The 24,070-nt window shown below is 45.3% G+C and overlaps 2 protein-coding genes across 4 annotated transcripts in view; one reads left to right on the top strand and one right to left on the bottom strand.

Annotated features, from left to right (window-relative positions):
• The window catches only part of Thap4 (THAP domain containing 4), a 40,027-nt gene extending 33,572 nt beyond the window's left edge, over positions 1–6,455 (bottom strand). Inside the window, exons 1-2 of one of the 2 annotated variants that reach the window (XR_009056708.1) lie at positions 6,071–6,455; positions 2,595–3,724 (exon numbers count right to left, since the gene is read on the bottom strand). Coding sequence is in view for 1 of the 2 variants with exons in the window: in XM_057763258.1 (XP_057619241.1) it covers positions 2,595–3,724; positions 6,071–6,147 (1,207 nt within the window). In the remaining variant the exon portion in view is untranslated. The remainder of the gene's footprint in view (positions 1–2,594; positions 3,725–6,070) is intronic. The other variant, XM_057763258.1, reaches the window with a different exon arrangement.
• A 108-nt stretch (positions 6,456–6,563) lies between these two features.
• Atg4b (autophagy related 4B cysteine peptidase) overlaps positions 6,564–24,070 on the top strand; it is a 40,971-nt gene continuing 23,464 nt past the window's right edge. The window contains exons 1-3 of one of the 2 annotated variants that reach the window (XM_057762589.1): positions 6,564–6,662; positions 20,950–21,051; positions 21,142–21,213. In XM_057762589.1, the coding sequence (XP_057618572.1) occupies positions 6,653–6,662; positions 20,950–21,051; positions 21,142–21,213 (184 nt within the window). In that variant the 5' untranslated portion in view covers positions 6,564–6,652. Of the gene's footprint in view, positions 6,663–18,281; positions 18,366–20,949; positions 21,052–21,141; positions 21,214–24,070 lie in introns of those variants that run through there. The other variant, XM_057762591.1, reaches the window with a different exon arrangement.

The raw sequence follows: 24,070 nt of genomic DNA, 5'->3' as shown, positions 1-24,070 counted from the left end.
GGGTTACACAGTTGTGTTCCAAGCTAGCTAGGGCTGTAGTGTGAGACCATCTCCAAGATCAAACATATTAACAACTAAAAAGGGAAAGGTTAACAAATTAAAAATAAAATTTCCAACTTATTGATAATGATAATAAGCAGATTCAATGACCCTACAAAGCAGCTCTTCAAGACAATCACAATCTATGTATAAAATACAGTGATGCGAGAAGACTGAGGTGAGAGGCCTGGGGAGTGACGGGTGGTGCGGTTGCCCACGCCTGTCAGTCCGAGGGAGAGACCAGCTCAAGGTCAGACTTGGCAACAACACCCGTGAGAGGGGAGAAAACAAGGGAGGAGGAGGAAGCCTTGAACTGGAAGCAAAGTCTGGAGACTCCGACCACTCAGGGAACTGGAGGTTGAGGCAGAACAGAAAGCTGGAATGAAGTCAGAGAGCAAAATGAGACTAAATCTCAAAAACAAGAGGTCTTTACATGAGAGAAAGGCTTTCTGTGCTTATGGTCATCGGGAAGATGTACACACCTAACAAGGGTTTGAAATTTAAGGCAAAATTTGACAAATACAGAGAAGTGTGGTGGTTCAGGTGTGCTATCTTAGTACTTGGGAAGTTGAGGCTGAAGGACAACCACAAGTTCAAGGCCGGTCTGGGCTACACGGTGAGACCCTACCTCAAAAGATTAACCAAAACTAACTTGACAGACACACAGGAGGACACAGGCACTTCTGGAATTGCAGGAGGGTATTTGAGAGAGTGCTTCGCCTTTCTAGAAATCAGTTGATTGCATACCTTACCAGAAGTTAGGCAACAGCTCTTCCAACTCACAGGAGGGCCAAGGTCTCAGACTCAGTCAGGAAAAGAGCAATCAATGTATTGTAACCAGCCAGGAGAGAGGACACTTTCTTCTGAACTCAAGTCAAAAGTAAAGACACTTGCTGACAGGTCTGATGATCCACTTTCAAATCACTGTGCTAGCCACAATGAAATCTCAGTATTTTAAAAAGCAGGCTTAAAGATGACATAGCATTAAATCTCATTATAATAAAATTTAAAATAACTCCAAAAATGACCTCCCCTCTACTAACCTATTTACATCAGAGCCATCGTCACCATTTAAACAGCTCTAGGATCAAGAAGGACGTAAGAGTGAGATGACAAAGTATTGGTGACGAATGAATATAGCATAAAGCAATCCAGAATGGGCCCTCAGGTAGAAAAGACTCACAGCCTCAACTTCAGGTTTTAGGTTAGGAAATTTTGCAGAAGCCAGAATAAGTAAAATCAAAACAAAGAGAAAGAAACAATAATATAATAACAACAGAAACAATGTAGACAGAGCCAGGGCTAATTGCTCAGAAAGTTCTCTACTAGTGGTCACAGCAAAAGGGCACCAAAAGCAACATTATGGGCAAGGGTTTACAAAAGGAGTACACCCACATCAGCTTGTGACTGAGGCTGCTCTTCCTAGGATGTTCTCTCCAGAGTTAGGAGGCCCTAAAGATTGCTCTAGCAGACCGATCCATCACACCTGTACTGGCAAAGGTTGATACTGACAAAGTAAATGTGGTCAGAAAAGTTTTCTGTATGCACTGAACACTATCCATACATCCTTACTCTGTAAAGGAATACCCAGTAATAAAAATCATTTTTTTTCTTTTTTTCTTTTTGGGGACAAGAGTCTCATTATATAGCCTGGCTGACATGGACCTATATGGACCAGGCTGATTTTGAACTCACAGATACAACTGCCTCTCCCTCCGGGGTTATGAGGGCTATAGTTGTATGCCACCATGCCCAGCCTAGAAATCAGTTTTCAAAAGTAAAATAAAGGGGCAGGTGAGAAGGCTCAAAAAGTAAAGAGACCTTGCTGTCAAGTCTGATGGCCAGAGCAACATAGTGAAACCCTGTCTCAAACCCCACTCTCAACATGGAACCTGTGGGTTGTGACCCTTTTGGGGGATATTAAAGGATTCTTTTACAGAGGCTGCCTAAAACCATCAGAAAACAGATATATGAAGGGAAGTGGTGGTGCACAGCTTTTAATCCCAGCACTGGGGAGGCAGAGGTAGGAGGATCCCTGAGTTCAAGGCCAGCCTGGTCTAGTGTTCCAGGACAGTCAGGGCTACACTGAGAAAAGAAAAAGAAAGGATATTTATATTACGATTTCTAACAGTAGCAAAATTATAGTTATTATGAAGTAGTGATGAAATAATTTTATGGCTGGGGGTCACTACAACATGAAAAACTATCTATTAAAGGTCACACAGCGTTAGGACAGTTGAGAACCACTGCTCCCTGCAGTCCTGGCTAGCCTGGATATAGCAGGCTGACCTTGAACTCAGATCCACCTGCCCCAGCCTCCTGGGTACTGTGATTAAAGGTGTGCACCACCACGCCTGGCCACTTGCAATGTTAAATCTTCATGCACACAAGCCTCTCCTGTGACTAGGTCTCCTATACCCTGGGTTCCCTGGCCAATGAGCACTGTCATGAGATCACAAGGAACGTGGAGCCCACAGAGACACCAGGCACACAGCAGGTCAACCTCTCCTAGTCAAAGGAAGGAAGGCAGGGGAGCACACTGGCTAAGTACTGACCGTGGCTGGGGGGCAGCAGGCCACTTAGGTAAGGGAGGTAGGGGAGACTTGCTCTCCTCAGCTCATCCAGCTTTTCCTGCAGCTTGCGAACCTGGCTGTCGGAGCGGTTGACCCTCTGCCGGAGACTCTTTAGCTCTCCGTTCTTCTTTTCCACCTGCTCCCGCAGGCAGCACACCTGGCTCTTGTTCTGCCGAGCCGAAAAGCAGTAAGAGTGCAGCGAGTCGATGAGCTTGCAGGCCCCGGAGGCTGACAGGATGACCTCATTGATGGACATGGGATTGGCATCGCTGTGCTCACTCTGCACGGCTTCTGCAGCTGGCTTTGGGGTTACATCTGTAGGAGGGGCAGAGGGACTCTGGGAAGCCTTCTGAGGGGTGGCTGTAAGTGAGGAACTTGGGGGACTCTGGGCCACACTATTTCCACTGCACCTTGGCTCGATATCTCTCTTGGGCCTCTTTCGGTCAATGGGCTCACGGGGGACAGATGGCTTCTCTCGAGTGTGCTTGGAGGAGAAACTATAAGAATGAAGTGAGCCAATGAACTTGCAAGCTCCAGATCCCGGGGGTGTAAAGTCGTCCATGGAGATGCCACTCTTGTCTGCCCCACCTGCATCATCAGAGGAAGAGGCCTTCTGGGGGTCAGCCTCTGTAGCAGACACTTCTGCTTCTTTCTGGTGGGTGGCCAGAGGGGCGGCCAGTCCAGCTCCTGGAGTTCTTTCCAGGGATTGCCCCTGCTCCTGACTGACAGCACCTGGAGTGGCCTTGGGGGCTGCATCACTTTGTGGAGAAGCTCGCTTCAACTTTCGAGACTCAGGCTTGGCCATCAAGTTATCAGTTGAAGGCAGTGAGGAACCTACGGCTCCTTTCCCTGTTGCTGTGCTTGTGTGGCCCCTCATGGTCTTTCTCCTAGCATGGCCATGGCCTCCAGTCCCCCTCTTCTTCTCCGACAGGTGGAAAATAGAGGGCACAGCTGTGGGCTTCAGCAGGCGATGCTGGTCCTCCAGTCTTTTGGAGAAACTGTCTTTGGTAAAATGCTCACTACAGAGGAATGAATACTTCGTGGGGGTCCAGTTATCCCTCTGAACAGCTTTTAACCACTGGATCAGTCGTTTGGAATCCTTTAGGGGGAACCTGCAGGACACACAACAAAGTGCTTAGAAATACTGATATGACCTTCCTTAAAACTATCATTGATAAAAGCAAATCAAGTATTGTTGCAGGCATCCAAACCCATACTGATGTCATCCACTTAAAAACTCATAAGGATTTCAGGACCGTCTTGCAGGTCATTACTGAAGTGGAAAGGAAAAAGCCCTCCTGTATATCTTTAAGACCCTGAGTCTATACGGTAGAGAGGAACTAAAGATACTCCTCCTAGGTGTGGCAATTGATTCTGGGCACAAAGGATGCTCAGAGACAGCAGGTAGAACCCATACAACCAGAAATAGCTTTCCCAAGTGGACTACTAACCAAATCACCCAGTACCTGAAAAGCAGGGTCTGGTTGCTAGAACCCTAATGAGAAGCAAGGCAACGGAGCTGGGAGCCAGACACCAGGAAATAGCTGAGGCTCAAGTAGCTGAGGCAACAGCTAGCTTTAAGGAACTGCTTCAGCATAAAGCCCCAAAGCTCCAGACTAATGGTGCAAGATGGTGATCTCGGTTACTCTGAAGTAGGAGGACCGACCACCAGTTCAACCTCTATCTGTGCTACAGTAAGTTCAAGACCTACCTGGGTAACTTAGTGTCTCTATAAAAAAGAGAGAGAGCCAGGGGTTGTAGTGTATACCTGTAGTTCCAGTACTCAGGAGGTGAGGAGAGTGGGATGACTCAGGCCAGCGTCATCCTTAGCCACGTCCTTAGCCTGAGATTTTGTCTCAGAAAAAAAAAAGAAAGAAAGAAAAGAAACAGATGGAAAGGAGCTGGAAGATTAGAAGTATAGCTCTTGGAAGGCAGAGGCAGTTGGACCTCTGAGAGTTCAAGGCCAGCTTGGTCTATATAGTGAGTTCAGGGCTATGTAGAGTCTCAAATAAAATAAAATAAATAAAAAGTTGCTTGTGGTGTCGTGCATGTATAATCCTAGCACTTGGGAGGCAGAGGCAGGAGGGCTGCTGTCAGATTGGCACAGACTGTAACAGTGAGTTCTAAGCCAACAAAGCTATTCAATGAGACCTTGTCTCAAAACACCAAAAACAAACAGCAAAAAACAAAACCCCCCAATAATAAAAATGGCAAATTTATGTTGTATGCATCATAAAAGGAAAACGAAAAAACAGGGATGCTCAATAACATACTTAATTTCTTCCCTCTTCTAATGAAGCTATTTACTGATCACTTATTAAGGGAGGGTCTGTAGGGTTGGTGGCCGCGATCCACCTGAAGTCTTCCAGCCTTCAGGAGACAGCTGTGGATCAAGACCGGTCCTAACAGGATGGATCTGGATGTTCTAAGCAACGTGACCTTCTAGCTCTATTTCTCACTGTGTTGTGAGCTTGATTCCTCAAGTTCCCCCGCCCCCAATTCGGGTACTGTCTACCGATGTTAGAACACAGGGAATGCCAAGCCGTAGTCCTTGCAACTCTGCCTCCTTTTCAAAAATTGTTATCAAAACTTCTGGGGCATGTTTTAACTAGAATTGCTACGGAAACATTCTGGTTAATTTGTAAGATTGTTTAATGTTACTAGGTTCTGTTTTGAACCAGACCCCAAAGACCCGAGACTTAATGAAACCCTGTGAACTTTCAACAGACACGTGCCATTCCCATCTTCAAATTTTAACAAGTACCAAGAGGTAGGACATGCGAAGCGGCTTCTAAGGCAGAGTCTCTTCGCTTGCTGTACACTCCTGCTGGAAATCACAGGAGAGGACCTACTGAAATGGGGAGTCTTGAAAGCCTTAGGAAGGCGCGGCCCGCCCCGGGGGCCACCCGAGATCCGTCCAGAAAGCCCTTCCACGGTCCTCCCGCTGGTCTCTACCGGAATGCAGAATGCGGGAGGTGTTCAGTGCCAGTGCCCTGGCCGCAGGACCCCCGGAGGAGAGCGATGTGGGCTATGGATGCAGGAAGTAGAGCTGCGTACGCCGGGCCGCACTCCTGCCACACACCTCCAAGCGGGCTGCCCCGCCGAGGCAAGAGCGGAGAACTGCTCGAAACCTAAGAGCAGGATTAACCCGAGAAAGCGCCCTTGCAGGATGCTCCTGAAACTGGCAGCGCCAGCCCAAATCAGTGCGGCGCCGGTGGGTGGAGGTGGCGGCGGGGGCCCTTCGGCCGCTTTACCCGAGGCATGGCCGCGCTGGTCCCCAGAGTCGGCGGTCCGGGCCAAGGTCACAAAGATCCACGACCCGTCCACCCACCTCAGCTGCGTTCGGCTAGCCGGCCCCCAGCACCCGGTCCCCAGAGCCCGGCCCACCGCGCGGCCTCAGTTTCCCCACGGGCCCGTCCCGGGCGGGGGCGTGGCGGACCCGGAGGCGGGCCGCGTACCTGTGGAAGGAGACAGCGCGCTTCTCGCCTTTGCCCTGCCTGTTGGAACAGTTCACGGCCGCGCAGCAGATCACCATTGCGGGCCTCGATCGTAGGCGCCGCCAGTCTCCGGTCCTTGCCGCCCGCCCGCTGGTCCGACCCGCCCCGAGGGAGCGCGGCGACACGGCTCGGGACGTGGGCCGCGGCCGAGCCGTACAGCAAGATGGCTGCGCGCTGCGGCCCGCACCACGCTGCGCCCGGGCGGCCGGGCCACGGCGCGAGCGTCGTGGCCGCAGCGGGCGGCGAGTCCGTACCGAGACATGCGCGGGTTGCCGTCTGTACGGAAAGATGGCTGCGCCGGACGAGCGCTGCTCGGGCCGGCTCCAGGGTGCTTCCGAAGGGGCGGCGGAGGGCGGGGCGATCGGGTCCGGTCAAGACCCACATGCGCCGAGGCCCCGCCCCCGCGTTCCCACCGCCGTACGGCGAGATGGCGACGCCCGCGCTTCCGCTGCGCCGCGCTTGGCTACCGCGGCTTCCCGTCGCCGTGTCGCGCAGTAGTCCGTCGGAGCGACACCACGGTCAGTCGGCGACCCGACAGGGAAGATGGACGCAGGTGAGGAGGGCGGGCGCCTGCCCCATCGCGGGCGGGCTCCTGAGGCCGCCCGGTGGGGCGGAGGCCGGTGTGTTTAGCAGGGCGGACCGCGCCTCCCCGCAGCGCTCCACACCCGGTTCTCGGGGTCACCCATCAACGGCGCGGCCTCCGACGCCGCTGAGGCCCTCGGGGAGCGCCCCAGCCTGCGGGCTCCCGGCTCTGGGAGGGAGGGCAGGGAGCCTGAGGGACGATCAGGATGTCGACACCTTGGTGGTCGGGGCGGACCCGTGCGTCGCGGAGCTAGGCCATTCCTTGCCCGAGCGAGGAAGCCGAGCTCTTTAACTTCTGTCAAGTTGTTGACTGATGTTCCAGCAGTCACAAGATGCACATCTTTTGTCTTTAAAGTTCGATAGCCTGTATAGGTGATCCACGCTTCTGTTTCTGCGGCTGGAGAGCGTGATTCAGTCGCATCCTACTTTGACTTCTTGGCGTCCTAATACCGGGTGAAGTGTGGGTGTTGTTTCTTAACTGGCTCTTGCTTCCGAAGCTCGAGAGAAAGAACGGGTCTTTGTTTTTCCGGGCAAGCTGGTCTTGGAGATGTAAATCTACCAAATACATCGTTTGCTAATAGACCTAAAAATATCCACGCCCCCCCCCCCACACACACACAACGGATCTCTCTTTCATTCCCCCATCAGCATTAGAGTTTTCATTTGTGTAATTAATCTTTTAAAGAGCTGCTTTGGCTTCAAAATCCACTCCTTTGTGAAGGAATCCTGCCACCTGGTTTAATTGTACCTGTCTTGAATGGCATTGCTTTTGGTGTTTTTCTTGACTGACAGCTGCACCAGAGATGAAATTGGCTCTTTCTTGGGAGTGGTGCTTACCGTTAATCCGCATCTCAGTAGTTTGTGGCGTCTATCTTTTCAGCGTTTTAAATGGCTGGAGGAAGCAGAAACCTTCACTCCCCAAGAAGCATGAACCAGGTGTAAATTTGTGAAGTTAATTTTTTTTTAAAGACTGGATAACTGAAACTGCCATAATGCTTGCTGGAGGTATGGGGTGAATAAAACATAAGAGTTCTTTAGTTATCCCTCATCCCCCACCTTTTTTAAGACAGTGCCTCACCGTCTTAAACCGAGCTTGTCTGGTCTGGAACTCTTAGATATGTAGACCTTGCTGGCCCCAAACTCTGAAATCTGCCTGCTTGTGCTTTCCCAGTGCTGGGGTTAAAGATGAACACCACTCAATTCCACTTTCTTTGTAGATGTTTTTAAGATACCTATAGCTCTTAATATGAGATGTTTAAGTTAAGATGGAATTTCATAGTTGTATTACCTTTAAGGTGAAAATGGTTCAAGTTAAGCACGGTACTGCATAGTCATTTACGTGAAGTTTTTCTGGCTTGTCGGCCTTATGTGAGTCTATTGTTATTTTAATTATAACCTACAGCCTACACACATTTCCCCGCCCCTCTCAAAGCCCACTGGCCTCTCACGCCTTAGCCTGGCCGGGCTTCTAGTCCGGACAGCTACATTAAGTCTTTATCTTTCTATTTATCAATAAGACTCAGAAGCCAAAGGCTGGGGTAAAAACCTGCTGGTTCAGAGCATCGACCTGACTTAGCTTTTTTGGCGGAATACCCCGCTACAGAGTTCTCATCCCTTGCCCCAGAACTAGGAGGAAGCTCAGGCTCCAGTCCCTGCCCTTTCTTTCCTGGATGTCTTCTCTGTCAAAATTGCTGGCTTATCTATGGCCAATTCTGGTCGGCTAGGTGCTGGCTCTGCCTTCTGATTCAAGGTATGATGTTATTGGGCAGCCTCGGAGTGTCGGTGCTATCAATATCCCACACATACGGGACCGTAAGTGGGTATTGAATGCTGCTGACAGATCAGACTCAAAAAGACACTTGTGTTTGAAGACCTGTGTTAGTGCTGATAAAAACACAATTTTTTTAGGGTATGATGGGGCAGTTTTTCTCCTGATATAATGCTTGATGGCCTTTTATGGTCTACCCACTGACCCCTGGGGAGGGGGTCCTTGAAAATTCTGCCTTCTCCATACTGTAACATGGCTAGTTGTCCTTCTGATTGTGTTCTCCCCCCTTCCCCCCTTCTCCCTCCCTCCCTCCTTCTGTGTCCAAATCCTGGCTGTCCTAGTACTCACTGTAGACCAGGCTGGCGTGAGCTGCCGTGCTCCACCTTACTTGGTTAAAAATTCCTTGAGTGTCAGGAATTTAATCTAGACATTGGACTAGAAAAGTGGACCATAAAGAAAAATGGTGACTTGAAGTAGCTGACCTTCTCTGCAGGAGACCAGGAGTGTGTAGGATTGGATGGTGCTCATATGGGAGAGTGATGTGGGCCAATTTATAGGGGATTGGGATTGTAGCAGGATAGCTAAGAAAAATCGCACTTTGAAAGTATATTTTTAATTTTTTGAGATTCATTCATTATTTTCCCCTTCCCTCTCCTCGCTCCAAAACCCTTTTACATTTATCCACCTCTAGCTCTCTGAAAGTGCATTCTTTTTTTGGTTTTTGGGAAAGGGTTTCTCTGTGTAACAGCCCTAGCTGTCCTGGAACTAGCTCTAGACCAGGCTAGCCTTGAACTCAAGTGACCTACTTGCCTGCCTCTGCCTCCCTGAGTGCTGGGATTAAATGCCTGTACCACCACTGCCTACCTTGGTTTTTCTTTTCTTTTTCTTTTTTTTTTTAAATGCAAAGATGGAGAAAGATTATTTGGGTACTGGGATTAAAGACAATGGTGCAACACTCCACCCGGCCTGTAAGTGCATTCTTACCAAGACCAAAACAGACAGACAGACAGATGTAAGTGAACTGCTGGAAGAGCACCAGGGAGGTTGGTGTGCCCAAGAACCTGAGAGTTAAGTGAGTTAGAGAACTGGAGAGATGACTCAGTGGTTAAGGAACTAACTTGCTGCTCTTCTAGAAGACCCTAGTTTAGTTCCTAGTACCTATGTCAAGCAGCTCTTGTTTCTCTGGTCAAAGGGAGCCAGTGCCTCTGACATCCTGAGGTAGCTACACTCATGTTCAGACACACACCCTCACATAGTTTATATTTTTGTTTATCTTGTTTTTGGTTTTTGGAGACTATTTTGTCTGTTCTCTGTGTAGCCCTGGCTGTCCTGGCACTCACTCTGTAGACCAGACTGGCCTCAAACTCAAGAGATCTGCCTGTCTCTGCCTCTGGAGTGCTAGGATTAAATACCTGCACCACCACTGCCTACCTTAGTTTTTTTCTTCTTCTTCTTCTTCTTTTTTTTTTTTTTTTTGGTTTTTCGAGACAGGGTTTCTCTGTGGCTTTGGAGCCTGTCCTGGAACTCTTCTTCTTCTTTTTTTTTTTAATGCAAAGATGGAGAAAGATTATTTGGGTTTAGTCATGGATCCTTACTTGAGCACAGTGAGGACTCAGGCATTTATTCTGAGTAGAATTCTTTGGAAGGTTTGGGAGGAGTATGTGAAATTTTACAGACTTGTTCTGGGATTTTTTTAAAAACATTTAATTTGTATTTATCTTTTAAAATTGAAATATATATGTGTGTTCCTAAGTATATGAATAAAACCTTCACAATCTCTATTGTATATATATATATTGTATATATATATATGTTTAGGATTGACGGTTTGATCTTGGATAACCAGTTGGGGAGGCTCTTCCAGGGAAGACTATTTCCCCTGCTTTTGGCATTCCTTCATTAGCAGTAATTCTCTTGAAATTTTGTTGTTGTTGTTTTTCGAAATGTGTTTCTCTGTGTAGCCCTAGCTGTCCTGGAACTAGCATTGTAGACCAGGCCAAACTGAGATCCACCTGCCTCTGCTGGGATTAAAGGTGTATCACCACCGCCTGGCTGGTTGTAGTTTTTTTTCTAGGATTGGGTCTCCATGAGATTTCCCCTTTTGTAGCAAGCTTTTATTGTTGGCCACCAGCTCACAAATAATGACATGGAGACTTATTAATTATGAAAGCTTGGGTTTTAACTTAGGCTTGCCTCAGCTAGCTCTTGTAACTTAAATTAACCCATTTATGTTAACTTATGTTCTGCCATGTGGAATTACCTATCTTCCATCTTGTACCTCCTGTTTCCACTCCATGTCTTGCTGGTGACTGCCTTTCCTCTTCCCAGAGCTCTCTCTCTGCCCAGAAGTCCTACCTGTACCTCCTGCTGAGCTATTTGGTCATTCAGCTTTTCATTATACCCATCTTATTAGTATATCTTCACTTAGTGTACAAATATTCCACATTTCCCTTTTTTCTAAATAAAAAGGGAAGGTTTTAACTCTTAACACAATAAAACTATATACAACAAGAAGGATTATCAGGTTAGAATTACATTCACAATGTCCAGTCCATCTGCATTTGGTGAATTCAGAGAAACTATTATCTATCTCAGTGAGTCCAAAGTTCTGTACCCTAATTCACTTTCTATCCTAACTTGTATTACTAACCCAAAAGATTATCTTTTAAGATTTCAAAACATTTTCTTTGATAAACTATTTAAACTTTTATGTCTTTCAACCTTATACACTGTACACCTCTTTTGTGAGTTTCTTTTCAGGATCTGGTAACAAGGAAAACTGTAACTATAACTATCAAGTCTTCAACCTATCAGAGACCCAAGAAGGATATAATATTACCTGAGTAAACAGGAAGTGTGAAGGAAACAACTTCCAAAACTATAGAAAAGATAGAAGCTGCTGGCTGCCTCAGTAGTCACTCAAGGTTCCTCTGCAACATTGGAGTATCCACCTTTGACCAATAGTCCTAGAATATCTGACAGACATTCTGTGAAGCAGGAATTTTGAAGGACTGGCCTACCTTATCTTGGCAAAGTTCTGCAGTCCCTTTCATTTGTGACCTGCTTGTTCAGCTTGGACTTCATTCTGTCAGCAGTTGAGGCAAGGACAGTTTCTTGCCCAGTAGCCAATTTTGCCACAAGGAAAACAAATTCCATATGGAAGTTCTTTGATGCCCATCATCCTTTCTTCCTTCCTTCCTTCCTTCCTTCCTTCCTTCCTTCCTTCCTTCCTTCCTTCCTTTCTTTCTTTCTTTCTTTTTTTTTGAAGTAAATGGATGCTGCCAGAGCAGACATGTCTCACTGTCGTGAAAAGACTTATGTTATTAAAACATTTTAAATGCCATATTCTGTAGGTCTCTGAAGTGTTTAAAGACCGTCTATCTAAAATATATCTTTGTTTAATCTTAAAAACATACCTAACATGGCCACAAATTTGATTGTTATAAATGACTATCTAACTCACATTTCTTAATTACTTAAACAGTTTGTAATAATAGCCTTTAAGGACTAGAACTTTACATTTTAAAATGAGCTACATAGGTACAATACCTTAAACAAGAGTAGAAACTTATATACAGTATGTCAAAAATCACTATACAAAACTCCATACTAATGTAAAATATTTAATCTACGTATTTTTCTATCATTCCTACTCTTCTATGACATGGTCCTTGTTTGGGTCTTGTTTAGGCAGCATGCTAAGTAGCCGCTATGGGTACTTCTGACATTTCTAAGAGATGTACTCTCACAGCAAATTTTCTGGTCTTTTGGCCCCTTTTTTCCCTATGATCCCTGAGCCATAATTGCAGGAGCTATGTTGTAGATGTAACAGTTATGGATGGGTACCACGTGGTCACTTGTTCTCTGCATTTTGATCAGTTATGTTTTTCTGTAGTGGTTTTCATCTGTTGAGAAGTTTCCTTGTTGGGTGAGAACTGTGCTTATCTATGGAAATATGGGTAAATGTTTGGATTGTTGCTAGGAATTATGTTGGTGTAGTAATGTACCGATTGTAGGTTCTCCAAGATCCATGGCATTACAAGCCTCAGGTAGTTGGCTAGATTTCTAGTGCTGGGCATGAGATCCATCATATTAAGAAGGTTTATGTGTATGATTGGCGCACACTTATACATGCCACAACATGGGAGTGGAGGTCATAGGATAAATGCATGGCAGACAGTTCTCTTTTTCTACCATGTGGAATTGAACTCAGGTTGCAGGCAAGTTCCTTTACTCACTTAGCCATCTTGTTGGTCTTCCTGTTTTGTTTTGTTTGTTTGTTTTTGTTGAGAATGTACTGAAGAGGGATGAAGCCAGAAGGTAAAAGTCTGCCTCAATAAGACAGGGAAAGAGATGCTGTATCTTGGAAGAACTTAGAATCCAGATGTGTGGTAAAGACTTGTCCAGACTGGTTTTGTTCTTGCTGAGTGCGAGGTGCCTGTTAGATGTCCAAGTAGTGTTGTTAAGGGGCCTTTGGTTACATAGGCTGGGAGCTAAGGGAATAACTCCATACCGAAGATGTGCAGAAGCTGTTATCGGATGAAATTGCCCAGGGTCTGCACATGAATAGGAAATAAGAGAAGCCGGGGAGGGAGCCCAAGTCTGCTGGTATAGAGAGGTGGAAGGCCCAAGTGGTTTGGGTGACCTCTCTACCTATTTCTAGCATTGTATATACAAACATGCTCCTAGTTCAGAGTGTTGGTGACCAGGGGAATGGTCAGTCGGTATAGGACTTGTTGAACAAGCATGAGGATCTGAGTTTTGATCCTTAGCATCTTCATAAAAGTGAAGTGCAGCAGCCTCTGCTCTCAATACACATGTGTGTGTAGCTCCTTACACACCACCGCACATACCAAAATAAATACTAACTGCTTGTGGTGGTGCGTGCCTTTCATTGCAGCACCTAGGAGGCAGAGGTAAGTAGATTTCTGAGTTCCAGGCCAGCTGTAGCTGTACAGTGAGACTGTCTCAAAAAATAAAATAAAATATAAAGAGCTGTTGAGAGGCAGCACCTAAGCAGCCATGCTGTCTGCTTCTTACAGACAGAACCAGCATTTAATGCTCATGTCTCTAGGGCCACACATGGTGTCGGCACATGGTTAGTAACCAGTGAAACAGAATTGGAATTATTATTGACTTGCCTGTCTTTCAACTACAAGTTGAGCTTACCTAATTCAAATTAAGTATTCAAAATGCTCATAATCTCCAGCATTCAGTGAAACTAGACATGGTGCCCTATACCTGTGATTCAAGTACTTCCCTGGAGGTGAAGGCTGGTAGATCAGAAGTTTAAGGTCATCCTTGACTATATAGGGAGTTCTAGACCAACCTCAAATTCATGAAATCTTGTCTACAAACAGAAGCCATGAAATGCCCAAACTCTTTATGCCATGTGTGATACTGTATGTCTCTAATCCCAGTACTCAAGAGCTGAGGCAGGAGGATTATAAATTTGAGGCCAGCCTAGGGGTTTTACTGAGACTCTGTTGTTGAATATTATTTAAGATGTGTTACACTTGTTTATGCTGTGGAACATTTGTTTGAATGATGCAAAGATGCGTAGCCTTCTTTTATATTGCATTTGTTTAACTCTGGAAAGCTATGTTACTTTGCCTGTCTAAAACACCTGATTGTTCAGATAAAGAGCTAAACTGCCAATAGTGAGGCAGGAGAAATAGTGAGGCAGGACTGGCAGGCAGAGAGAATAAATAGAAGGAGATGTCTGGGAGCAAGAGAGATCAAGAGCAAGAAAAGAAGAGGCCAGTAACCCAGCTACATGGCCAGCTTTAGAGTAAGAATGAAAGAAAGATATACAGAAGAGGAAAAAGCCCAGAGGCAAAAGGTAGAAGGGGTTATTAAGTTAAGAAAAGCAGACTAGCAACAAGCTAAACTAAGCCTGGGCATTCATTCATACAAAGCCTTCGGGTGTGATTTATTGGGGAAATGGGTGGTGGGCCCTTCCCGTAAAGAGTAAAGAACAACCAAGAAGGGCTGGAGAGATGGCTCAGTGGTTAAGAGCACTGCCTGCTCTTCCAAAGGTCCTCAGTTCAATTCCCAGCAACCACATGGTGGCTCACAGCTATCTGTAATGAGATTTGGTTCCTTCTTCTGTCATGCAGGCATACATACAGGCAGAACACTGTATACATAATAAGTTAATAAATCTTTTTTTTAAAAAAAGGAACAATCAAGAAAACACTTTTAAAAACCGGAAATCACTCATGCCTATAATCCCTCAGCTGAAGATCCCGAGACAAGGATTTCCACTAGTTTGAGGCCAACCTGGGTTATGTAGTTCCAGGTTAGTCTGAGTTACAATACAGTTACAATACAGACTTTGTCTCATCTAAAAGAAAGCCAACAGCGAATCTAGTGCCCGAGCCTGTAACCCTTGCTACTTAGCGGGTTAAGACAGGAGGATCACAAGTCCAAGGCTAGCTTGGGCTACAGAGTAAGTTTTAAGACTAGCCTGAACTTACAGTTTTTCAAAATAAAGAGTAAAATAAGAGGGATAGAGATGTAGTTCTGTGGTAGAATGTCTGCCGAGCATGTGTTCAGTTCAGTTCCTAGTACTGTAAAAACAAATAGGAAAAAATAATCAGATTTTTAGGTTTTTTTTTTTTTTGGTTTTTCGAGACAGGGTTTCTCTGTGGTTTTTGGAGCCTGTCCTGGAACTAGCTCTTGTAGAACAGGCTGGTCTCGGATTAAAGTCGTGTGCCACCGCCGCCCGGCATAATCAGATTTTTAAAACCACTATCACATTAAAAGATTTTATGAAATTAATTTCAGGGGACTGAAGAGGTAGCTTAGCAGATATGAGAACTTAATACTCTGTGAGAAGTCTGGAGTTCAGTTCCTAGCACCCAGCCTTCTGTAAACTTATAGCCTTCTATGACTTTAGCTCCAGATCTGATGCACTCTTTTGGCCTCCATTGGCACTAACACGTTGCACACACACACACACATACACACATTTAAGTTAGTGTCAGGCTGTGTATAAGGTGTGTAGATGAAACCTAAGTAAGCTTCATATTTGAATTTGGGTCCTGGTCCTTTTTCAATGAGATGTGGTGTCATGTTTGTTTTTTGTTTGTTTGTTTGTTTGTTTTGCTTTGTTTTTTAAAGGCAGGGTTTCTCTGTGTCTCTGGCTGTCCTGGAACTTGCTTTGTAGACCAGGCTGGCCTTGAACTCAGAGATTCTTCTGCTTTTGTCCCCCTACTATTGGGATTAATGGCTGTACCACTACCATCATCCTATTGTGTACGTGCAAACACTCTGAAAATTTAAAATGCTTCTGTCCCAGTTAATGGAGGGTAACTTTGAACTTCTAATCCTTCTGCTTCTACCTCCCTTCAGATTACAGACTAAGATTATAAATGTTTCACCAAATATATGTAGTACTGGAGAGCAAACCAAGGGCTTCCTGTGAACTATGTTAGCATCCTACTAATTGAGCTATGTCCCCAGCCTCATAGCAGTGGATTTAGATGGAGACATTCTGTGGAGTATATATTAAAGCAGAGCTTTCTAACAGTGAAAATTCTTACTTCCCTCTACATGCAGACTGTTGTTTTAATCAAAAGAATTTTTCAAAGGAATGGATTCTTCTGCTGAACTTATAAGTGTAAACATGTCGGTTAAAAAAATCACAAACTTGAGTTCTCAGTAGTCCTCATTGTCTATTATGTTCAGCAAGTCCGGTTTTATCCCATGCTTTTTCAGACCCAGGCCAGCTGGCCTTGGTGAGTTCCTGATAGAACATCTCCATTGTCTCAGTGTGTGGGTGCACCTCTCGCGGTCCTGAGTTCCTTGCTCGTGCTCTGTCTCCTGCTCTTGATTTGGACCTTGAGATTTCAGTCCGGTGCTCCAATGTGGGTCTTTGTCTCTGTCTCCTTTCATCGCCTAAATGTTTTTCTTTGGGTTCACCTTCTTAATTAGCTTCTCTAGGATCACGCATAATAGGCTCAACGTCCCCTATTCATGGCTAGAAACCAAATATGAGTGAGTACATCCCATGTTCCTCTTTTTGGGTCTGGCTCACCTCACTCAGGATAGTGTTTTCTATTTCCGTCTATTTGCCTGCAAAATGGCAATGGGTTTTTGATCCTACTGCACGTACTGGCTTTGTGGGAGCCTAGGCAGTTTGGATGCTCACCTTACTAGACCTGGATGGAGCTGGGTGGTCCTTGGACTTCCCACAGGACAGGGAACCCGGATTACTCTTAGAGATGATTAGGGAGGGGGACTTGATGGGGGAAGGGGAGGGAAATGGGAGGTGGTGGCAGGGAGAAGGCAGAAATCTTTAATAAATAAATAAATAAAAATTAAAAAAAATGTCTGTAGCATTGGCAGATAATACTAGTTTGTCAAATAGCCCTTCCAACATTTTACTTTGTAAAATACAAAAAATAAATTAACCACTTAAGAAATAAAAAAAAAAATCACAAACTTTTGAGATAGGGACTTGCTGTGTATCCTAAGTTGACCTCAAACTCAAATGTTTCTCCTTCCTCAGACTTCCAAGTGCTGAGCCATCATTCTTAACTTCAAAATACAAGAATGAGATTGTTCTGGGACTTTCTTTGCACCTCCAGTTCCCAAATAATAACACAGACTTCTTAATTATGAAAGTTTGGTCTTAGGCTTGTTCCCTACTAGCTCTTATAACTTAAATTAACCTGTTTATATTAATTCCACATGCATGGTTCATTACCTCTTCCATACTGTATGTCCAATCCCTCCGAATCTGGCTAGCTTAATCCACATGCATCAGATTCTTCCTGAGTTCCTCTCTTCCACCGGAAGTCCTACCTATTCTCTCCTGCCTAGCTATTGATCATTAAGCTCTTTATTAAACCAATCAGAAGGTGCTTTAGGCAGAGACACATCTTCACAGTGTACAAAATATTACTCCACAATATGAGCTATATTGCAGTAAACTAAAGGACCCACTAGCTGTATGTTTTTGTGATTCTCCCTGCTTGAATGACAGTGTAATTTGTGCTTAAGTAAAAAGGTTAGTTCCATTCATTGAGCACAACTCTCCATTTTTCTGACTGTCAGATAAACTATATTAAATCATAGTACCTTTCCTAGCTAAGATGTCGTATTATTAAAAACACTTTACATTTTCTCTTTCATTTGTGATCACAGAAATCCCAGGGAGAGGGTGGGAAAGTCATACACTAGGGCACTCTTCAAATGGAAGAGCTCTTTCATAGGGCAGAGGATTCTTGGACATCTTACTTCTCCTGCATGTTGTCTAATGACAAATTTACTTGTTGCTTGGGGGTTTGGAAACTTTTCTCTCTGTCTCTGTAGCCATTCATAATGCTTTGTCAGTGACATACGTTGGGATATAAAGAGATTGTACCAAGGGCAGTGCAGTTGAACTGAAGAACCTCTGTGGAGAGGTGGAGAGGCCAGTTGGTGTTGAGGGGGAGAGCCCTTGTGCTGGTGGGCACATTGTCTGGGTTCTCGTCCCCTTGGACAGAGCTAGTGGTGCCCATTTCTTGGGTTAGGTGATAGAAGCTTAGAGAAGTGTTTCATGTTCTATGTGACTCCAAGTGTGGTCTCTCTCCAAGAGCAAGTCTCAGTCCTAATTAGAGCCTGGGTTTGAAAACCTTTTTTCACTTAATGTAGATCCAGAAGGTCAGGAATTTCTCTTCCCTGTCAGCTTTGCCTGGATGATGCTTTATGAATGGCATCTCAATCGTGTGTGTGTGTTTCAGTTGACACTGTGGGTATTCCTGTGTAAGGTGTGGTATTCTGGGGTGGTGGCATGATTTTCCTCCTGTCTTCCAGACCAGTGGAGTGCCTGTAACAGCAAAGGGATGAGAGAGCCTTCGTGTGCCCTTCTAGTTGGAGTCATTGAGGCCGTGGAGCCTTAGGTGCTCATTTTCCAAGGTGAAAGGTCTAAGTCACTTGTTCTGGTAGCATCGTGGCTTTCTGCTCTAAGTGCTGTGTGTTTGTGTGTGTGTGTACTTTCTTTTTTAAACTGTCTTACCTTTCTTTAATGCCTGGCTGCCCTGGAACTCACAGATATCCACCTGTCTCTGTCTCCAGAGTGTTGAGATTGAAGGTGTGTGCCATCACACCAGTACTGCATGTTTTTCTCGAGGAAAGTTTCTTGGGTTAGAATCTGTTTTGGTGAAGAAACACGTTTGATTAGAGTCTCCTGTACATTGTTACACTCCCGTCTAGGAACAGAATGGATTTCTTTCCTCAAAGTGTTTCATCATTTCAAGGACTGAAGAAGACTGACCCTGTGGAGTGTGCTTCCGGCACTCCTGGGTGGTTCAGAGCTCTACAGCCCTGACCCCGACCCCGTGAGGAAAGCACAACTGCCTCCACAACAGAGCTACAGAAAGGGTACCAACTTACGGGGGTCACATGCTAGCTTTTGGTGGCCTCAGACCCCTGCTTCCACAGCCGGGCTCTTGACGACTACCCAGAAACGAATGCCTTTAGGGCTGACAGACAGATGCCCCTGCACAGTTTCCTCTAGGAACAAAGTGAACACTGTTGTTACTTGCGGAGGCTGCAGTGTGGTGGGGAGAATGGGAGAGTGGCACAGGGGGCAGCCTGCTGTGAGGCCCAAGGAAAGGCCGTTCACCTAGTGGAGTATGGGGATCTTTTGGAGAACTGGGCACTTTGCTCCACAGACCATTGGCGTTACTGTTGCTTCTTGGCTGCTGTGAAGCTGGTGGGAGCTGTGGTTGCCTCTTTGTAGTTTTGTTCCCTTCTGATTTCTTAGCCCCAGCCTGGCTTTTGGTTTGTCAAGCTGCACAACCCATAATTTTCATAGTTATGATAGTAGACTTGGTGATACATTTGAACTTAATAGATCCCCATTTACTGCTTTCGCTTTGAAGCTGGCTTCCTTACCTGTAAAGTTTGCTAATAAACCTAAGAAATTTGCCTACTCTGCATTTTACTGCTATAGACATTCGGGATACATGATGATTTTTGGCTTTTTGAAAACGTGTTAATTTATTCCAAATTAGCCTTTAGCATCATGAAACGGAATAACAGTATGTAAAAAATTGGAAGAAATTTAGTTGGGCTTAGGATTACCGAGCAGTTTGTTGACATTGTTTTGAAAGTAGACAGCTAAAATATGGAACAGCGGAGTTCCAGGACAAGACCCACTGGGCCTGGCCCCTACCCTGTTCAGAAAACCTCGGCAGTTTCTCTGGTGCTGAGGGCTTCTCAGTATGGCCTGTATTTCTGGAAGATACAGTCCAAATTTCCCAGTGAAGCCCTCTGGGCATAGTAAAATGTGTATGCTTTCAACTCCGTGATTCTGCATCCTTATCCTTGATATTAATGACACCAGCAGACACTGATGCCCTTCTGTCTGCCTGCCAGCACGTCATGGGAAATCTTTCATGAAGGCTTCATTGTTGTGTGGCAAAGCAGCCCTGTTATTACCCCATTTTTATGGATGAGTGGTTGTTTACACTCAGAAGTTATATAAATGTCCCAGGAACCAATAGCTCGTGAGCCTCCTAGCTAGATTTAGACCCTGGCTACCAGGGCTCAGAGGTAGTGCCCACCTTTGCCATGTTCTGTCCCCAGCGCAGAAGCTGAATACACTGAGTACCCATGTCCACAGTGTATAGCAGGTGGTTAGGAGAGACTTAGAGGGCACCTTCGTCCTGGGTAGAGTGCTTACCTAGAATGCATGAAGCCAGTATGAGGTTCAGTTCCCAGCACCACATAGGCTGGGCTGCAAGTTTATGCCTGTAATCCCTGCACTCAAGAGGTAGAAGCAGAAGGATCAGGAGTTTAAGGTCATTCTTGGCTACATTTCAAGTTCGAGGAATAGGATACATGAGACCCTGTCCCAAAAAATAAAGCTGGGCATGGTGGCACACACCTTTGGTTTCAGCATTTGGGAGCAAACACAGGTGGATTTCTGAGTATGTGGCCCACCTGGTTCACATATCAAGTTCCAGGGCAATCAGCCGTGTAGAGAGACCATCTCCAAAAGAAAAAAAAAAGTAAAGAAAGAACATTTTAAGTCTCATATAACCAAGAACTGACTTTTTTTACTTGAGGAGGAATCTCCCCCCCCTCCCCCCCCCCCCCCCCGGCAGGGTATCTCAGTAGCTTTGGAGCCTAACCTGGAATTAGCTCTTGTAGACTAGGCTGGCCTCAAACTGACAGAGATCCGCCTGTCTCTGCCTCCCAAGTGCTGGGATTAAAGGCGTGCGCCACCACTGCCCAGCTGTGAGGAGGAATCTTTTACCTAAAGTTTGTCTCCATCATGACAGCTGTCAGACATTGACTTGGTGTTTTAGACTCTGGAGTGCTTACCTGACTTTTATGCCCAGCCTTTGGTAGAGCAGCTGTTTCACAGGCTGTTATGTATGCTCATGTATATATGTTCATGTGACTGTTAGGGCAGTGTAAAGATACAGGTGTTGGAAGAATCTTTTGTGCAGAAATGATCTCAGTATGAAATCAGACAAATGTGTTTCCACAGCCACCTTGACATATGATACTCTGCGGTTTGCCGAATTTGAAGATTTCCCCGAGACCTCAGAGCCTGTTTGGATTCTGGGCAGAAAATACAGCATTTTCACAGGTATTGTTCACTTGGCTCTGATTACTTCTGCAGAAGTCTTGAGCTGGTAATTATTTGCTGACAGTTTGTCTTCCTCTTTTAAATAACTAGAGAAAGACGAAATCTTGTCTGATGTGGCGTCCAGACTCTGGTTTACATACAGGAGAAACTTTCCAGCCATTGGTGAGTACCCTATTTTTAATCTTTCAGATGTTCTGGATCACTTGTTTTTAATCTCTGTGTCTATTTGCGTCTTTGTGTAGCGGGGTACGGGCACATGTATGGAGGTCAAAGGACAACCAACAGTTTTGGTCCTTGCCTTCCATCTTGTTTGTGATAAGGTCTCTTGCTATTCATCACTGAGTATGTCAGTCTAGCTGGTCCAGCTAGACTCCCCTGTCTCTGCCTCCCATCGTCTTGTAGAAGCTCTGGGGTTCGGAAGTGTGGTGCTGCATTGAGCTTTATACAGGTTCCAGGATAGAACTCAGATCTTTTCCCGGACATAGCAAGCTCCTTACTAAGCTATCTCCCCAGCTTGAGTATCCCAACTTTTCTACAACTTGTGACAAAATACATACGCTTCTAGCTCCTTGTCAGCCACCTGTCACTGGAAACTGTAGTCAGGATAAAGGGTCATGACAGTAATTTTGTTGTTTGTTTTTGAGATTAGCTCTGTGCTACTTGGTTTGCTTTGTGTTCTTTGTTTTATTTTGGTTTTTGTTCGCTTGTTTTTGGTTTTATTTGAGACAGGGTTTCTTTGTATAACCCTGGCGCCCTGGAACTGTTCTGAAGATCAAACTGGCCTCAAACTCACAAAGATCTACCTGCCTCTGCTTCCCAAGTGCTGGGATTAAAGGTGTGTGCCATTACCGCCTGGCATTTTTTTTTTTTTCTTTTTTAAACTTGGCACAAGCTGGGATCTTCTGGGAAGAGGGAACCTCAATTGAGAAAATGCCTCCATCAAATTGGCCTGTAAGTATGAGCATTTTCTTGATTAATGACTGATGTGGGAGGCCAGCCCTCTGTGTCTCCGCCCCTGAACGGGTAGTCTGTGGTTGGCATTTTCTTTGGACTGCCAGCCAGCTCCCAAATAACAAAACGGAGGGTTATGGTTAGTTATGAATGCCCGGCCTTAGTTTAGGCCTGTCCCACTAGCTCTTTTAACTTAACATTTTTCTATTCATCTACGTCTTGCCTCAGGGCTTTAACTGTCTTTCGTTCTGTATGTCCTACTTTCCTGCTTCCTCTGTGTCTGTCTGGCCCCTAGTGGCTCCCTGTTATCTTTTTTACTTTCTCCCTCAAGCCTAGATTCTCCTCCTTCCTTTGCCTGCCTGGAAGTCCTGCCTATATCTCCTCCCTGGCTATTGGCCATTCAGCTTTTATTATACCAATCAGGTGCCTCAAGCAGGCAAGGTAAAATGGCAACACATCGTTACATAATTAAACAAGTGCAACACATTTACATAGTTAAGCTAATATCCCATAGCATAAACAAATGCAACACATTTACATAGTTAAGCTAATATCCCGCAGCATAAACAAATGCAACACATTTACATAGTTAAGCTAATATCCCATAGCATAAACAAATGCAACACATTTACATAGTTAAGCTAATATCCCGCAGCATAAACAAATGCAACACATTTTTACATAGTCAAACTAATAACAGTAGTCTTGGGTTGTGATTAAAAAAAACAAAAAACAACAACAGAAAAAAAAAACAAGCTGAGGGAGCCTTGGAGCAAGCCAGTAAGCAGCACTCCTCCGGGGCTTCTGCTTCAGTCCCTGTCTCCAGTTTCCTGTTCTCTTTGAGTTCCTGCCGTGGCTTCCTCAGGGATGGGCTGTGATCAGGATGTGGAAACCAAATACACCATTTTCAGGTTTTACTTTTGGTAATGGTATTTATCGCCACAGTAGAAACTGAACTAGGAAACCATGGTAAATAATTACTGCCGGGGTGTTGGAGAGTACCTCGGAGCCTGAGAAAACTTATGGCTTGACTAGTTCTGAACATCCCTGAGGTGAGGTGTCTTTGTCTTGTTTCTGCTGCTGTCATAAAATACCCGGGCAAAAGCAACTTGGGAGTGGGGAGGGCTTGTTTCAGCTCACAGTTCAGATTATAGTTCATCTTCTCTGGGGAGTCATAGCAATAGGGGCTTGAGACGGCTAAGCACAATACGTCCGTAGTCAAGAAGCAGAGAGGAGTGAGCTGGTGTATGTGTGAATGCATGTGCTCAGCTCACTTTCTTAATACAGTCTAGGGAGCAAACCCAGAGAATGGGGGCTCTCACGTTCCAAGACGGGTTTTCTCACAGATGTGCCCATAGGCAAACCTAATCTAGACAGTCTGTGATGCTTTAAATAGGAATGGTCCCATAGGCTCATTTGCTTGAATGGTTAGTCCCCAGTTAATGACACTGTTAGGGAAGGATTAGCTGGTGTGGCCATGTAGGAAAAGGTATGTAACTGGATATGGACTTTGAGATTTCAAAAGCCCATTCCAGGCCTGGTTAATCTGTCTCTGTCTTTCTTGCTGTTTCTTTCTGTCTCCTTCCAGTTTTTGGATCAGATGTGAGTTTTCAGCTCCTGCTCCAGCGGCGTGCCTATTGACCTGCCACCTTGAGCCCAACATGCTGTTCGTGAACTAACCCTCTGAAACTATAAGCAAACCCACAATTAAATGCTTCCTTTAGAAGCTGCCTCGGTCATGGTGTTTCATCACAACATAGAACAGTAACTAAGACATAAACCCATATTGAGAATCTCTTCCCAGGTATCTTAGTTATTTTTCATTTGCCGTGACAAAACACCACTACCAAGGTAACTTAGAAAAGAATACTGGGGCCCAAAGGTCTTTGTGTCCATAATGCACTAAGGAAACCAGGAGTATTAAACATTCAGGGACATTTTCTCAGTGGAGGAAGTAAAATACCCACATTCCACCTAAGAAAGCTGGGAGTGAGCTGGGCAGTGGTGGTGCACACCTTTAATCCCAACACTTGTGAGGCAGAGGCAGGTGGATCTCAAATGAGTTCAA

The sequence above is a fragment of the Chionomys nivalis genome, chromosome 2, assembly GCF_950005125.1.
Source record: "Chionomys nivalis chromosome 2, mChiNiv1.1, whole genome shotgun sequence".
Taxonomy (NCBI): Eukaryota; Metazoa; Chordata; class Mammalia; order Rodentia; family Cricetidae; genus Chionomys; species Chionomys nivalis.
The sequence above is the reverse complement of the archived record's forward strand: the minus strand, read 5'-3'. Positions and strand labels throughout refer to the sequence as shown.